At 57.4% G+C, this 15,834-nt stretch overlaps 2 protein-coding genes and 1 long non-coding RNA gene across 4 annotated transcripts; 2 read left to right on the top strand and 1 right to left on the bottom strand.

Annotated features, from left to right (window-relative positions):
• The first annotated feature begins 747 nt into the window (after window positions 1-747).
• Window positions 748-5,578, top strand: AQP2 (aquaporin 2). Its single transcript, XM_032143889.2, has 4 exons — window positions 748-1,107; window positions 4,122-4,286; window positions 4,597-4,677; window positions 5,369-5,578. Exons 1-4 carry the CDS (start codon window positions 748-750, stop codon window positions 5,576-5,578), a joined length of 816 nt encoding a protein of 271 aa, XP_031999780.1.
• A 3,834-nt stretch (window positions 5,579-9,412) lies between these two features.
• On the bottom strand, window positions 9,413-11,599 carry LOC116461891 (uncharacterized). Its single transcript, XR_009211629.1, has 2 exons — window positions 11,530-11,599; window positions 9,413-9,593 (listed from the first exon to the last, which is right to left on the bottom strand). It is a non-coding gene; the product is annotated as an uncharacterized LOC116461891 (long non-coding RNA).
• Window positions 11,600-11,808: 209 nt separating this feature from the next.
• On the top strand, window positions 11,809-15,626 carry AQP5 (aquaporin 5). Of its 2 annotated transcripts, none has more exons than XM_032143886.2 (4): window positions 11,809-12,326; window positions 13,433-13,597; window positions 14,033-14,116; window positions 14,937-15,626. In XM_032143886.2, the coding sequence occupies exons 1-4, from the start codon at window positions 11,964-11,966 to the stop codon at window positions 15,120-15,122; spliced, it is 798 nt and encodes a 265-aa protein (XP_031999777.1). In that variant the 5' UTR covers window positions 11,809-11,963; the 3' UTR covers window positions 15,123-15,626. The 2 variants fall into 2 exon arrangements, with proteins under 2 accessions (XP_031999777.1, XP_031999779.1); XM_032143888.2 differs by lacking the exon at window positions 14,937-15,626 and adding an exon at window positions 14,571-14,643 and having other exon boundaries at window positions 11,916-12,326.
• Window positions 15,627-15,834: the final 208 nt, after the last annotated feature.

Genomic DNA, 15,834 nt, shown 5'->3' with positions numbered 1-15,834 from the left:
GCTCCCAGGAGAAGGTGAAGCTTAATGATTTATGGGTGATTAGCTGCAAGAATGCAAGCACAGAAGACACAAACCTTTATGCCTTGGAAATTTGTCACAAGCCAACCAGTTGTTTTCCATCCCTGTGAAGCAGGAATAATTGGAGGTCTGACAGAAGAACTTCCCAGTTACCAGAAGGGGCAGCACTCATGTACTCTCTTAGTTTTGTGTGAGGTGTTGCCCCTGCCTTGGTCAACAGTTTGAGTCAGAGAGAGGGGCGCCGGGCACAATCCCCACCAGAGGTTCCCATTCACAAGACCCTGTGGGGGCTGGGAGATGCCCCGGGGCAGCAGCCCTGGGGTCACCAAGGGAACAAACACGGAAAACCAGGGACGTCAGTCCTTATCTGGAGCTCATTAAATGGGGAACATCAGTCAGCTGTGAAGGCCAAGATAGGGTGATAGGCATGTGGGTGGGCTGGGATGGGGCACGGGGGCGGAGGCCGCCATGGAGGAGAAGAGGCATTGGCCTCAACGACTCCACCTCCCCGCCACGTGCCCAGATCCGGGATGGAAGGACCCTATAAATGCCCACAACCCAGCCTTGCGAAAGAGACCGAGAGAGAGCGAGAGAGAGCGAGAGAGAGCGAGAGAGAGCGAGAGAGAGGAGAGAGCGAGAGAGAGCGAGAGAGAGCGAGAGAGAGCGAGAGAGAGTGCCCGGAGCCCCCTGGCCCTGAGGCGGCTGGGCCGGCCACGCACGCTCTGCAGCATGTGGGAGCTCCGCTCCATAGCCTTCTCCAGGGCTGTGTTCGCAGAGTTCCTGGCCACACTCCTCTTCGTCTTCTTTGGCCTCGGCTCGGCCCTCAACTGGCCACAGGCCCTGCCCTCTGTGCTACAGATTGCCATGGCGTTTGGCTTGGGTATTGGCACCCTGGTACAGGCTCTGGGCCACATAAGCGGGGCCCACATCAACCCTGCCGTGACTGTGGCCTGCCTGGTGGGCTGCCACGTCTCCTTTCTCCGAGCCGCCTTCTACGTGGCTGCCCAGCTGCTGGGGGCTGTGGCCGGAGCCGCTCTGCTCCATGAGATCACGCCGGCAGACATCCGCGGGGACCTGGCTGTCAATGCTGTGAGTAGCCACAACTTTGCCATCCACAAGGGGCAGGTCCTGGGGAATCCCTTGTAAGGGATGAGATGGGAGGGATGGGCTCTGGGTGAGGTGGGGAGAGAGATGGAGACAGAGGCAGAGAGAGAGAGAGAGAGAGAGAGAGAGGCTGGAGCCAGGAACACAGCCACCATAGGAGGGTCAGGATGAAAGGAGCAATGATAGCAGAGCAAAGACAGGATGCAGACAGACTGCTGGCTTCTTCCACCCTGACCGTCGTGCAGGAAGAGCCTCATCCAGATTTCTGTTGGACTCAACGCCTACATTACAGTGAGGACAGGGCTATACCTCAGCAGGGGTTGATGTCCCAAGCAGACATGCCTTCCAAACTGCGGGGAGCCTTGGAGTGATCATCACAGGGTTCTCAAGAGAGAAGAGGGGCCCGGCATTTCTTCTGCTTTGAGGGTTTGCAGGCCCCATGGCAGGTGCTCCTTACGGGCCAGGCACGGACACACCACAGCCCTGCAAGCAGCAATGGGCATACTCACTTCTCCAAACCCTGAGGAGGTTCCCGGAGCCCATAAGCTGGCTGCTGATTACATGATACAGGCGCTAACTGGGCCCCGTGGGCCCTTTGGGAGCTGAGGGTGGTGCCACAGTCCCTTCCCCCATGTCCCACCCACTTCTCCTCTCAGGTCTGTGTGGGCCCTGTGAATCCAAGGGACATGAGTGTGGAGGAATGACCTGTGCCCCCAACAGATCAACTCTCACTCTGTACCCCCATCCTAAGCCAGGACAGCAAGTGCCTCTTTTGTTCCTCAGACTCCAGTAGTTCCCAGCCTTTTCCATCCCTGGGCCACTGGACAAGAGTCCCGATGTCTTTGACGAGTCCTGCACAATCTCTGTGGCCACCCTCTTCTCTGCACAAGTGGCCCTTCCTCATTTGTGGGAAAGAGGTATTCCAATTAGGGAACTTCTCTGTTTTGTTTTGTTTTGTTTTGTTTTGTTTTTGAGATGGAGTCTCACTCTGTTGCCCAGGCTGGAGTACAATGGTACAATCTCAGCTCACTGCAACCTCCACCTCAAGCCATTCTCTTGCCTCAGCCTCCCGAGTAGCTGGGATTACACGCCTGGGATTACGCACCTGTAATCCCAGCTAATTTTTGTATTTTTAGTAGAGACAGGACTCACCATGTTGGCAAGGCTGGTTTTGAACTCCTAACCTCAAGTGATCCACCTGCCTCAGCCTCCCAAAGTGCTGGAATTACAGGCATGAGCCACCACACCCAGCCTCTGTTCTTTAAAGAGGAAAATATGACAAGGCTGGGGGCCAGGGGCCAAGGAAAGGCTAGGTGGGCAAGCAGAGGAGTGGGCTCATTTCCTCTGAGAACAAAATGAGTTGTTTGCAGCAAGAAGAGGTCCAGTTAGACTGAAAAAGGAACTTCCTGAGAGCATGACCAGGAAGTCCTTCTCTATTAGCAGGGCACTGGGAGTGAGAGGCCATGGGAAGCATGCAGTCCTCCTCCTCCATCATTTCACAACTGACCGGGGCCCTCAGAAGAGAAAGGTCTTGGAGGGCTCCTCCATGCCACTTCTCAGCATTTACCACCGTGAGGACCTGGGGAGAACCCTGCCTGGATGGAATGGGGCAGTGGTGGGACCAACTTGCCCTGAGGCTAAGGAGAGCCAGATGACCCTCAAGACAATCCCAAGTGTCCTTTGAGGACACTGAGAGCCAGCCTGGCCACCAGGAAGTTAATCATTGACACGCACCTGCCCTGTGCCAGGCCAGCTATCATCTCATCATCGGTACAACGCTGTAAGGGAAATTCTGTGGTTCCCCCTATTGTGAGTGGCAAGTTGAGGCTCAACAGTCAATTGATCCAAGTCACAGAACCAATAAGTCATTTCCAGTCCTCCCACAGTCCTCCAGAATCCATTTTCTTATCCCATTTCACAGAAGGAGAAACTGAGGCCAAATTAAATAGTCCCATGGCAAGTCAGAGGCCTCCAAAGTGTCTGCTTCCAAAGCTCTTTTCACTGTCCTCTAGAGACTCTGCCTTGGACAACAACAGGAGGGATTGAGGTTAGACCCTAGAGAGACCCAAGGGTTCTGACCTGATGTCTCGGACCCAGGGGTGGGGGTTCAGGGCCTGGAGAAAGAGCGTGGGAGCTGAGAGCTGTCACTGTTCCACCCAGTGCGGTGCCCAGCCCCAGAAGGCAGGGTGTAGGGTACAGGGTGACAAAACCCAAGGAGAAATCCAGTGCTGGGCGCGGCCCAGTTATGAAATCACCTCTTTACTCAGCCCCAAGTTCTCTACTTACCCAAGGCAGGGTCTGCTGAGACCATGGGCAGCCTGCATGGGTGTGGAGGCATCGCCCGACACAGCTCCAGGGCCCTCACCTCAACCTCCATAGGACGTGCAGGGAGCAAACCAACAGAGCAAACCTGAGGCCTGAGAGGCAGTAGGGAATAGACAAGGGTTAGGGAAAGAGGTGGATGCTGGACTCATAGCGGAAAGGGGCACACTAGGACCGTCCCCCAGACCCACGTCCGTCGACCCTGTCCCTGGGAGCCATTTGACCTCAGGAAGAAAGACCAGAGGCCTCTCATTGCACCAGGGTCTGATGGTCTAGAGAGAGAGGAAGGCCTTCCTGCTGACTGGCCTAAAGCTTCCTGAGGCAGTTGAAACCTCTTCCCTTCTTGTTCATCGGAAAACAGAAATTCTGGATCTCAGCATTCTTTTCCTCTCATACTGCAGGCTCCCAACCTCAGGCCCCAATCTAATGGGCTACGGAGTCAGTTTTGCTACCTCTGGCGGGGGGACCATGGGCATCCTGGGGGATCATAAGCTGCCTTTGGGCCAGGGCCCAGGAAGAAGGGATCAGTTGTTCCAGCTAAGGTGTCTGGCAAGCCCAGGTGTTCTGGCTCCCAGCCCAGAGGCCCCCTGGTGCCTCGACTGCAGGTGGACAGGAAGATGGAGCCAGAGAGGAGAGTGGGCTCAGTGTTCCCCTACCTGCCTCTTCTCTGTCCCCAGCTCAGCAACAGCACGACGGCTGGCCAGGCGGTGACTGTGGAGCTCTTCCTGACACTGCAGCTGGTGCTCTGCATCTTTGCCTCCACTGATGAGCGCCGCGGAGAGAACCCGGGCACCCCTGCTCTCTCCATAGGCTTCTCCGTGGCCCTGGGCCACCTCCTTGGGGTAGGTCATGGCCATGGGTTCCAGCCTCCCTGGAGGAACAGACACACAGACCACTCCAGAGACAGACACAGAGACCCCAAGAGGGACACATACACAGAACTCTCAAGAGGAACAGACACCCCAGAGGTTTGACTCCCAGATACCCCAGAGGGACAGATATCACTCCAGCCCATCTGTAAATAAAACGTGAAGTTAATTTTCCATCACGTGGGTTCCCTTTAGGCTGAGGTCAAGTACTGCAGCGTGGGACAGGGACTTCCTGCCCTGTCCTCATCTCCCTTCTCTCTTTGATGCCCTCCTCCCACTGCAGATCCATTACACCGGCTGCTCTATGAATCCTGCCCGCTCCCTGGCTCCAGCTGTCGTCACTGGCAAATTTGATGACCACTGGGTAATGGCTGAAACCTCCTGCCCTCCCCTTCCCTAGAAACTCATTTTAGAGGGAGAACAAGAGCTGGAATAGCATGGGATGGGGGCTCAGCAGCGGTACCCCAAACCCTCCACACTCCTCCTGGTCCTGGGGAGCCTTGGGTTCCACCCCTCAGATCTGATGTCAAAGACTCAGTTTCCACATCTGTGAATGAGGATGACAATAGCTTACCTCACTGGCTTCTTGGGAACAGTAAGTGAAGTTACCGGTGTAACCCAGATAACGCAGTGTCTGGCACTTAGAACTCTGTAAGTGGTAGTATTTAGCGCTTATCTGGTGCTTAGTATGTGGTGAGCCTTATTCTGAGTGCTTTGCAAACATTAACTCAGTTTTCACAACCACCCTAGGAGGTAGACATTCTTAGAGTGAAAGGCACAGAGAGGGTAAGTAACTTGTCGAAGTGCACACAGCACTTAAGTGGTGGAATCAGGATTCACACACAGGCAGTGGCTTCAGAATTCGCACCCTTAACCCCGCACTGACAAGGCTTCCCCAGCAGCTGGCGTTGTCGTCGCTAATTACATAAATAAGCATTTTACTAGATTAATGGCGGGGAGGAGGGGTGCGGCCGCAGAGTGTGCCGCCGGGGCCTGCGGGCTCCGCGTGCCGGTGCAGGCGCGGGTGCCAAGCCGCCCTCTCCGCTCGCCCCCAGGTCTTCTGGATCGGACCCCTGGTGGGCGCCATCCTGGGCTCCCTCCTCTACAACTACGTGCTGTTTCCGCCAGCCAAGAGCCTGTCGGAGCGCCTGGCAGTGCTGAGGGGCCTGGAGCCGGACACCGACTGGGAGGAGCGCGAGGTGCGACGGCGGCAGTCGGTGGAGCTGCACTCGCCGCAGAGCCTGCCACGGGGCACCAAGGCCTGAGGGCCGCCAGCGGCCTCTACGGCCCCGACGGATGCTTGTGAAGCCCGAGGCAGAAGGGCCCACCCCATCCCTCCTCTCCCCCAGGTCTGAAGTTGGCCCCCCAGCGCAGAGTAGCTGCTTCCTGGACGTGTGCGCCGAGGCCAGTGCTGTGAGCAGGCGGGGAGGAGGCTGCTGGAGGGAGCCCTGAGCCTGGCAGGTCCCCTGCCCTGAGGCTGTGAGCAGCCAGTGGTGGCTCCTCCAGCCTTTTGCAGGGAGCTGGGAACTCAGGGGACTGAGCTGGGGAGGGAGACAGGTGGGTGGTAAGAAGGAAACTCTGGAGAGCCTGCACCCAGGTACTGAGTGGAGAGTGTACAGACCCCTGCCTTGGGGGTTCTGGGAATGGTGCAACTGGTTTTACTAGTGTGCAAGTGTGTTCATCCCCGAGTTCTCCTTTGTCCTCACATGCAGGGTTGTGCATGCCCCTGAGTGTGAACAGGTTTGCCTACGTTGGTGCAAGTGTGCACGGCTGGCGACTTCTCATTCCCCTTGCACCCCTTCCTCCCCAACCTGCAATAAATCCACTTCTCCTGCAGTGGATGAGTGTGGGTACCAGCCATCCTCAGGAGAAGGGGAAAGGAAGGAGGCCACTCTGAGAGGGCTGAAAGGAGGGCCTTGATTTCCAGCCGCAATCTGGCTCCTCCTGGAAAATTGCCCCCACCTGCAGCACTGGGCCCCAAGGCTTGCCAAGACTCATTGCTGGAGGTAGAGAGGTGTCAACCAGAGAACAGCTGCCCTAGAAATGGCCTCTGGAAAAAGGAAATTTTTGGTGGCCAAAGATTTCCTTTCTGTGATGAGGGAGAACCTCTCCAAAGAGGAGGCAGGCATACGAGTGTGCACGCCTTCACGTGTGTGTACGCTGTGTGTGCCCGGGACCCCTGTCTCCAGGGATGCCCCAGACCCAGAGATTAGCCTCCCACTTTGGCAGAGAAAACAAAAGCCCTTTGTGGGACCCGGGCCTTTGTCTTGGGAGAGGGGGAGATTTGCACTTAGACACTTCTTGAAAGGAGACACTCAGTTTCACAAGTGAGCCCTCTTGCCCAGCACACACCTATGGCTGGCTGGGCAAGGCGCTCAGGCATGCAACCACGGGCACCAGGCAACACCCCTCCATCACCCATCTCACTCTCCCCAGTCGTCGGGCAGCAGCTCCTCCACCCCAGGAATCTCCGTTCCTTCTCCGTCTGCCTCTCCCCAGCCCGTGATCCCTGCTTCTGGCTCCTATCACTGGACAGTCATTGTCGATAGAGCAGCCTGCTGCTCTCAGGACCAGAGAAGGGAAATGACTTCTCCAGGCAGAGGCAGATCGGAGTCTAGAACCCAGGCTTCTAAATTTCTAGGCCAGTACGACTGCTCTTAAAAGAGATTAACTGGGATTAAGTGAGATGACGCATGTAAAGATGCTGTGTAAACTGTAATTCCTAATACCATTATCACGCATTACTAGAATCAGTTCATTATTTCTGCTTCCTGGGGGAAAGATGCAGAAGGAATTTGACGCTCAACATCCCTTACCTCCTTTCGTTGATGGCCAAAGCAAAGGAGAGTCCTGGGAGCCCGCAAGATCCAGGCGGAAGGAGATGGGTTTGGGGCTGGCCCCATCCTGGCCCAGTCTCTTAACCTCTCCTTACCCTGAATGTGTGCCCTATCTTTTCTCCCACCTCCTTCCTCCCACCACCCAGCCCCATCCATTCTCTCTTTCCCTCTCCAGCCTGCTGTATAAGTAACATGTGGGTCATACCTTGAACCCCCCACCGCCCCCATGCTCTCTGTGGCCTCCATGCCTTCAAGACTTCTGTCTGTATCTATCTCACACTGCACCAAGCACCCACTGTGCACCAGGCACCAAGTCTCTAGCCTCTTTCTCCCTTCTGCTCCCATCCAAGAAAGACAGTGTATAAGGAACATCTCTGTAATTGTGTCCCCTCTCATCTATGCTCTTTCCTGTCTTCCTTGACCAAAGCTCTCTTTGAGGTCCAAAAAAGGCTGCCCTGGGCCATACGTGCTATGGAGAGGACTCTCCCAAACCCCCAATAGCTAGTGACAGGCACTTGGCCTCACTACCAGAAGAAGCGTGGAGTCAGAAACCAAAGTGACCTCCAGAGCTGTCCTCCTGGCACCTGAGTGTCCTTGCTCTAGAGGTTCAAAGGCAGCAAGGCAGTGAGCCATGAGCCCAGCATGGATGTGTCTCAGGCACCTCATCCGCACCCCACCTCACCCCAACAAACTCCTCTAGAAGAAGCCAAGAATTTCTCTCTATGTCTGTTTCACTTCTTGGATCGCATCTCCCCAAAAACTAAATGTGAAATCCCTACCATTTCTAGCCTCTATTGCCCAGATTGGAGTCAGAGGTCAAAAAAGGATTCCAAGTGATGGAACTCCAGGGGTGGAGGGAAATGGGCAGTTCCTGGCATCTCTTGTGTACCAGCTGCTGTGCTGGGTGCCTTGCACGCACGGGCTCATCTAATCTTCCTCAAACTTCAGATAGGTTAGGGAAGGACAAAGGCGCCCCGCCATGAAGCGTTTTGCTATTTCCAAAGCTTCCCCTTATCGTCCCCTGTGATTATCTCCCAACACTGTGAGAAAGGTAGAGCAGATATTGTTCTTCCCATTTTACAGATTCAGAAACCAAGGCTAAGGGACTGGTCTAAAGTCTCACAGGTAGTATATAGAGGAGCCAAGACTTGAACTCAGAGCTTTTTATACAAAATCCCATGATTTTTCCACTGAGACAAATCCTGGGTTCCTGGGAGGCCCTGGCAGAAGCCAGAACACATGGCTGGGTCTTTCCAGCCCAACCCACTGTCTTTCAGTGGACGGAGAGCCTTGGCGAGGGCAGCAGCATAGAGAGGGCTGGTTTCTGCCCTTCAAGAGCACCCGGTCAGTCAGAGAACAGAGATCACACACACCAAACCAGACAGAGGCAGGGCAGCATGGAGACAGGTGGACAGACCTCCAGGTCCCCAAGCTGGACTCCCACTTCGTGCCAAATGACTTTGCACCTGCAAATGGTGCTTCCATGTTGTTTTGTATCTTTAAGCTGCGATGTTGTATATATACAATGCCTCCCAGCTAGACTGTAAGCACTTTGGGGACAGGGCTGCTTCCAGTTCTTGGATGGCATTCTCCTATCTACCTTCCTTCAACTGCTCTGCATATAGTAAGCACTCAATAAATGCTCATTTGCCAATAAGTACTGTTTCTTCCACAACCTGGCAGTGGTGAATAGAAATACAGTCCGAGGTAGCAGAAGACAGGCGGAGCTCCCTACCACTTCTACCCCAGCCCTCAACTTCTCCCAGGGAACTCAGAAGTCCCCATATCAGGACAGGAGGGGAAGGGCTCTCCCTAAGACATTCAAATTCCCCCTGCCACAAATGGAGGGACCCATCACTCAGCTCAGAAAGATCTCGGGCGTTCCTCTGGAGCTGGCAGGGCAGGGCCTGAGTGCTTGGGCAAAGAGAATTCCAAGACATAATAGGAGTTTATTGTGATGACTTGGGGACAGAGGGATTCTAGTGGGTAGAGAGATGGAAGGGCCTAAGACACAGGCCTAGGAAACAGGATCAGCTGCCCCGTGTGAGTAACCTTGACAGATGAAGTCTCCTTCTTCGGCCTCACCAGGCCCACTCCTGGTGACCAAGTCTGTGTGGCGACCTGTGGCTCCCATCTCAGGTCACTGTGTGACCCTAGGCAAGTGACCTCTGAGTCTGGGTTTCTTCATGGGTAGCTTGGAATCAAATCACACAGTGGAGGCCAACTATAATCTCTAACTTCGTAGATTATATTCGGAATCTCTGAAGATTATATTCGGAATCTCTAAAATGGCAAGAACAAGGTCTTGGCCTTTACAGTCCCTCATTAGTTCAAATCTTCAGGTCGGAGCTTCCCCTGGCAGCCCAGCCTCTTGTGAGCACCTGTGAGTCCTTTCATTCTGAGATGCTGGAGTTTGAGACCTGTGGACTCATGAAGACAGTGCCTGGGGAGCGAGGATGAGAAAGCAAGTGGAAGGGTGCGAACTGGAGGCAAGTTAGGCAGCAAAGGAGCACGGCCCCCAATGGCCTCTGGGGTCATCGGGGTCATTGTCCAGCCCAAGCCCCAGGCCCAGAAGAAAATCCTGCATACAGCTGGCATGATTGGCTGGGGACAGAGCGCTGGGACCCATGGAAGAAAGGACAGGCTGACCTCCGGCCTTAAGAGGAGAGCCTTGGGGGAGGAGCTGCCAGAGCAGGAAATGCCAGAGCTGGGCAGGAACAATAGCGGGGTTTCTTTAGCCCTTGTTTTCCTTGGCATCTTAGCTGCCACAGAGCCCAGAGCCCGCTCCTCCAAGTCCTTAGCATTCCTGCAGGCTCCTCCCCTCAGCCCTGCCTGACAAACTGACAGGGGAGGCACCTGTTCTCTACTTCCTCTGCACCCTCCCGCTGGACTCTTCCCCCAAGCTTAGCACCACACTAAACGCTCAAGGGACTTTTAAAATTAACAGTCACCACGTAAGGAGACTTTACTGAGCCTTATTCTGTGCCAGGCACTGTGCTAAGGGCTTCTCTAACACACATGGGGATGGGGTCTTTAATGCAGCTCCTCTCCCGGGATCCTGGGGGTGGGTCCTCCCCCTCCTCTAAGCCCTGGTGAGCCCTCCAGCCTCATTCGCCACATGCCCCACCTGGAGTGGATGGGAAGAGGGAGGGGGTGGTATGTGAGGAGGCAGCAGGTCACAAAGCGGTTACAAGCTCAGAGGGAAGGGGGATGGGAACTGGAAGAAAGCGTCACCCAGACCAGGGGTAGAAGAACTTGACTTTGGGGAAACTGAAAAAGACCACATGTAAGAGAGAGAGACATGGAAAATGAGGTAGAAACAGACAGAAACAAAGAAAGGCACAAAAATTAAGAGGCAGAGGAAAGTTGAAAGTAGCCAAGAGACAGAAACTGCAGGATGAGAGAAATGAATAGAGAGAGACAGAGAGACTAAGACATCAAAAGGCAGGAAGGAAAAACAGAAAATGAGAAGGTGTGAGAGAGAGAGAGAGATGGAGAGGTGGAGAACAGAGAGACTGAAATGAGAGAGAGACCTCTCGGAGAGAGACCGAGAGGAAGGGGCTGGCAGAGGGAGAGGGTGAGAGACCGAAGACAGAGACAAAAAGAGAAATAGGGTTTTGCAAAGATTGACAGAAACAGATTTCGAGGGGAGAGAGACCAACACCAAGTGAGGGTTTGACGGAGACTTAGGGGAGGTGGAGGAAGAGAAGGCGAGTCTTAGATCCAGGCTGAGGGGCTTCTAGCAGGAAGAGGGGAGACGCCAAGACCGTGCTTGGGAGGTCAGTGGTGCGTCTCTACCCTCCCTGCTCCCCCACTCCAACTCCCAGAGTCTCAAGGCCTCGCGTCACACCCCCCTTCCGTCCCGTCGACAAGGGGAACCCCGGTCTGGAAGAGGACGCCTCCGGGGGTCCGTTGCCCAGTCCAGGTACTGCCCAGCTACCGGGCGTCGAGGATTGCGAAGCGTCGGGGCAGGCTGGCACGGTGCCCACTTTTCCCAAAACGCCAGCCTTCCAAGCCCAGAAGCTCGCCCGGCCCAGGCCGGGAGCGGCCCACGTCGGACGGCCGGACCGCCCTGCAGGACCCAGCCCGGCCGCCCGCCCCCGCCGCCGGCCGTAAGGGAGGTGAGCGGCGCCGACCTGCGGGACGAGCATCACTCCGACCCAGCCGGGGGTGAGGCGGGTCAGGATGCTCCGGTCGCAGGAGGAAAAGGAGGAGCTGGACCAAAAGCCCGAAGACAAGAAAAGGGGACGGCCGCGCGCGGAGCGCAGTCAAGGCCGGCGGAGCTAGACGCCCCGAGGTCGGAGTGAAGCGCTGGGACCGAGCCCCGTCTCCCGGGGAGTCCGGGGACGCACGGCACCGAGGAGAGCGCGGGAGCCAACCTGGGCGCATCATGCGCAGGGCCCGGGACGCTGGGCCGGTCTACACCGCCGCCTGGGTCACGTGGCCCGGACGGGCAGGCGGCTGCCCCGGCCGGGGGGCGGGGGTCGCGCCGGGGTTGCGCTGGACGACGGGGAGCGGCGGGGCCGCAGCGGCCTGGAGCCTCCCAACCCGCGCGCCGCGCTGGCCCCCGAGCGTGGGAGCCGCCCCCTGCCCCCCCGCGCCCGCCCCGCGCCCGGCCGCCCGCCCCCTATATAGTGCGCCCCGGCAGGGCCCGCGCCAGGCCGCCAGCCTCCGAGTGGGCGCGGGACAGTGCGCGGCGCCCCGCAGCCAGGCCCCCGCCCCCGCCGCCTCCACCTCCTCCACCTCCTCCGCCGCCTGCGACCCAACGGGCGCCCCCCGCCGCGGCAGCTGCCGCCGGGCCCCCGCGACCACCATGAAGAAGGAGGTGTGCTCCGTGGCCTTCCTCAAGGCCGTGTTCGCCGAGTTCTTGGCCACCCTCATCTTCGTCTTCTTCGGCCTGGGCTCGGCCCTCAAGTGGCCGTCGGCGCTGCCCACCATCCTGCAGATCGCGCTGGCGTTCGGCCTGGCCATAGGCACGCTGGCCCAGGCCCTGGGACCCGTGAGCGGAGGCCACATCAACCCCGCCATCACCCTGGCCCTCTTGGTGGGCAACCAGATCTCGCTGCTCCGGGCTTTCTTCTACGTGGCGGCGCAGCTGGTGGGCGCCATTGCCGGGGCCGGCATCCTCTACGGTGTGGCACCGCTCAATGCCCGGGGCAATCTGGCCGTCAACGCGGTGAGTGCCCTGGGGGGGGTGGGAGCCACGACCCTGGGGTGGGCTCAGGACCAGGCCTCTTACCCCACCTGGAGAAAAAGGGGTGCCACAGAGTGGGCCAGCCCACACCCTTCACCAGGAAGGCAAGAGCCTCCCAAGGCCAGGAGGGCAACTCTCCAGGCTGATGTGTGCCCCCTTCCTGCCCACCCCCTCTTCCCCTCCCCTCATGCTAGCCCACCCTGGTCTCTCTCAATGCCTGCTGCCCCTCTCCTGCCGGAAACTTCTGCCTCCTCCTGTCTCACCTTTGAGCTCCACCTTCCTCCTGGGCCCCTCACCTCTCCCATCTCCTCAGTGGAGCGGTTGAGTAGAACCACCAGAGAAAAGCGGGCCGCCATCCCGGCTTTGGGTGACCCTGGCCTGTCTGTGCTTCATTGTTCTCAGCCCCTCCATGGGGATGGTCGTGTCTGCCACAGCAGGTGTCAAGGGGCTCACATTTAGAAACCGTAGATAGGAACCCCCTAATGTGGGGCCAGTGCAGAGCAGTCTCTGTTGAGTATTGGTTCCCGCTTTCCCCAACCTGTGCTCCTCCCCTCAACCCCGCACCCCTGCCTCCCTCCCACCTCCTGCAGCCCCAGAGTCAGCCCCCAACCCCATGCAAACTGGGTTCATTAATCAAACACAGAGGAGGATCTGCTGGGCCATTGTCAAGCTGTGAGTCAGCCGCACTGGAGAGACGGGTTTAAGGCTGGCACTGGCACGGGGCCAGGCACGGGCAGGAGGCCGGGATGGGGTGTGAGGCAGGCAAACCGGGCAGCTGCCCGCAGGATGGAGGGTAAATGCCAGCTTGTGGGGGCTGGGGGTTGGGCAGAGCCATTGATAGGACCGTGTCTAGGAAAAGCTACCCTGACACTCTGCCCTTTGGCCACAGGCCTGAGCTTCAAGCCTGTGCAAACTGTGAAATGTATAGTGTCTTTAACAAATGGCTTCGCTGGGGTGATGTCCACAGGGCTTGGCTTCCAGGTGCCAAGGTGCTCTAAGTGTCCCTGGAGGCCAAAAGCCCTGCTCCCCGAGCCCCTGGCTATACAGCCAGAAGGTGGCCGGGATCCTAACCCGCCATCCCCTTGCAGCTCAACAACAACACAACGCAGGGCCAGGCCATGGTGGTGGAGCTGATTCTGACCTTCCAGCTGGCACTCTGCATCTTCGCCTCCACTGACTCCCGCCGCACCAGCCCCGTGGGCTCCCCAGCCCTGTCCATTGGCCTGTCTGTCACCCTGGGCCACCTTGTCGGAGTGAGCAGTACTGACATTGGGCTGGGGTGAGGGTGGGGCAGGCACTCAAGGCAAATAATGGAGCCCCGGAGCGGAGCCCACTTCAGATTGATGAGTCCAGCAGAGTTTAAGGCCTGGATTTAGGGCTCCTGGACTCTGGCCTTACTGGGCCCCAGAATTGATCCCCCCAAAACCTCTGGGCCGAGGAAAGATGGGAGTAAGTAGGAGGTGGGATGGGACAGGAATCAAACCCAACCTCAGAGCAGAGAAGAGAGGAGGGCATAGTTAAGGGTCCATGGTTAACCGAGCAGCTGGGATCCTTGGAGGGAGAGGTTGCCAGCCCGAGTTTGAGACCTGGCTGAGCCCCTGGACTGCAGCGTAACCTTGGGAGAGTCCAGCTTCTGTGGGAGTGGACCAGGATGTTGCTTTTCTCTCCACCACCCTGTCTCTCTCCAGATCTACTTCACCGGCTGCTCCATGAACCCAGCCCGCTCTTTCGGCCCTGCAGTGGTCATGAATCGGTTCAGCCCCGCTCACTGGGTGAGTCTGTCCCCTCCCCTGGCTCCCTGGAGATGAGGGCCTGGAGACCCGGCAGTGGCAGCTCAGAGCTCACCAGACCTTCTGGATTCTGTGGGCTCAGAGCTTGGGGGTGGGCCAGGGAGTGGTGGCTGAGAGAGAAAGGGACACAGTAGGGGATGGGATTCAGCCAAAGGGGCAGAGGTGGCTTTGTATGGCCTGAACCGCTGGGGACAGGGAGTATGTGTATCTGTCCGCTTAGGGAAGAGGCTCTGTACTGAACCTGGAGGTGCAGAGGGGCTCCGTGTCAATTCCCTTGAGGATTTGGTGTCTGTCCCTCTGGGTGTCTGTGTGCTGGTCCTTTCTGATGTTTTATTTATCTGTCCCTGTTGAGGGGGTTGGGGAGTCTTCCTGTGGGTCTGTCCCTGCGAACAGTCTGTCTGCCCCTCCTTTGAAAGCTCATGGTCACTCTCTCCAGGGCCTGTTTCTATCCCTATGTGGAGGGGAGAGGTGCTCTGTTCATCTGTCTCTCTGAGGACCCACGTGTCCCCTCTGAAGGTTTATTTGTTTCTCTTTCCGGTGTGGTCGAAGGGGGCCTGTCCCTCTGGGAATCTGTCTGCCTTCTTTGAGGATCTGGGTGTCTGTGGTCCATGTCTCTGTCCCTGGGAGTGGTGTGTCAGTATATCCGTCCCCGAGGTGGGAGGAAGTCTTTCTCCCTGAAGGTCTGGAAGTCTGCATGTCTGTCTCCTCTCAGGGTCCATGGGTCTGTCCTCTGTGGGGTGGGGGGCATCTGGTCTTCAAGGTCTGGGGCTCAGCGCCCTGACTCCTGCCCTGTCTCCACCAGGTTTTCTGGGTAGGGCCCATCGTGGGGGCGGTCCTGGCTGCCATCCTCTACTTCTACCTGCTCTTCCCCAACTCCCTGAGCCTGAGTGAGCGTGTGGCCATCATCAAAGGCACGTATGAGCCTGACGAGGACTGGGAGGAGCAGCGGGAAGAGCGGAAGAAGACCATGGAGCTGACCACCCGCTGACCAGTGTCAGGCAGGGGCCAGCCCCTCAGCCCCTGAGCCAAGGGGGAAAAAAAGAAAAAGTACTTAACACAAGCTTCCTTTTTGCACAACCAGTCCTCTTGGCTGAGGAGGAGGTGCTGGTCCCCCTGGCTGCACAGTTAGAGAGGGGAGAAGGAACCCATGATGGGACTCCTGGGGTAGGGGCCAGGGGCTGGGGTCTGCTGGGGACAGGTCTCTCTGGGACAGACCTCACGGATTGTGAATGCAGTGCCAAGCTCACAGGCTGCAAGGGCCGGGCGAGAAAAGGGTGGGCCTGCAGCCTGCATGCCCCACCTTCCCCAACCCTTCCTCAAGAGCTGAAGGGATCCCAGCCCCTAGGTGGGCAGAGGCAGACCCTCCCCAGAGCTCCTTAGGAAGAAGACAGACTGGTTCATTGAATGCCGCCTTATTTATTTCTGGTGAGGATGCATGCGTGGGGCTGCTGGTGTTCAGACTGGGGGCTACCCAATAAATCACTGATACTCACGTTCCGCCTCTGTCTCTCCTCAGAGTGCCTTGAGACACTCTGGCCCATTGCCTCTCCTCTTTGTCATCCCACATCCTCCACCACGATCTCCACAGGGTACCAGGGGACCCCAGGACAAGTGCTCTGTGGGAAAAAAAGGGAGACTGAGACCATGGGAGGCCCAGAGAATCAGAGAGATGGGAACAGAGCAGGAAGAGACTGAGAGAG

Source organism: Hylobates moloch, unplaced genomic scaffold (assembly GCF_009828535.3).
Source record: "Hylobates moloch isolate HMO894 unplaced genomic scaffold, HMol_V3 SCAFFOLD_22, whole genome shotgun sequence".
Classification (NCBI taxonomy): Eukaryota; Metazoa; Chordata; class Mammalia; order Primates; family Hylobatidae; genus Hylobates; species Hylobates moloch.
Note: the sequence above shows the minus strand (reverse complement) of the source record. Positions and strands in the feature narration are given on the sequence as shown.

Excerpts from the sequence above, each read along its gene's own strand:
- AQP2 (XM_032143889.2), top strand. The coding sequence starts at position 748 with ATGTGGGAGCTCCGCTCCATAGCCTTCTCCAGGGCTGTGTTCGCAGAG. Across the intron at positions 1,108-4,121 it reads GGGACCTGGCTGTCAATGCT|CTCAGCAACAGCACGACGGC; the intron begins GTGAGTAGCCAC and ends CTCTGTCCCCAG. Across the intron at positions 4,678-5,368 it reads GCAAATTTGATGACCACTGG|GTCTTCTGGATCGGACCCCT; the intron begins GTAATGGCTGAA and ends GCTCGCCCCCAG.
- AQP5 (XM_032143886.2), top strand. The coding sequence starts at position 11,964 with ATGAAGAAGGAGGTGTGCTCCGTGGCCTTCCTCAAGGCCGTGTTCGCC. Across the intron at positions 12,327-13,432 it reads GCAATCTGGCCGTCAACGCG|CTCAACAACAACACAACGCA; the intron begins GTGAGTGCCCTG and ends ATCCCCTTGCAG. Across the intron at positions 13,598-14,032 it reads CCCTGGGCCACCTTGTCGGA|ATCTACTTCACCGGCTGCTC; the intron begins GTGAGCAGTACT and ends GTCTCTCTCCAG.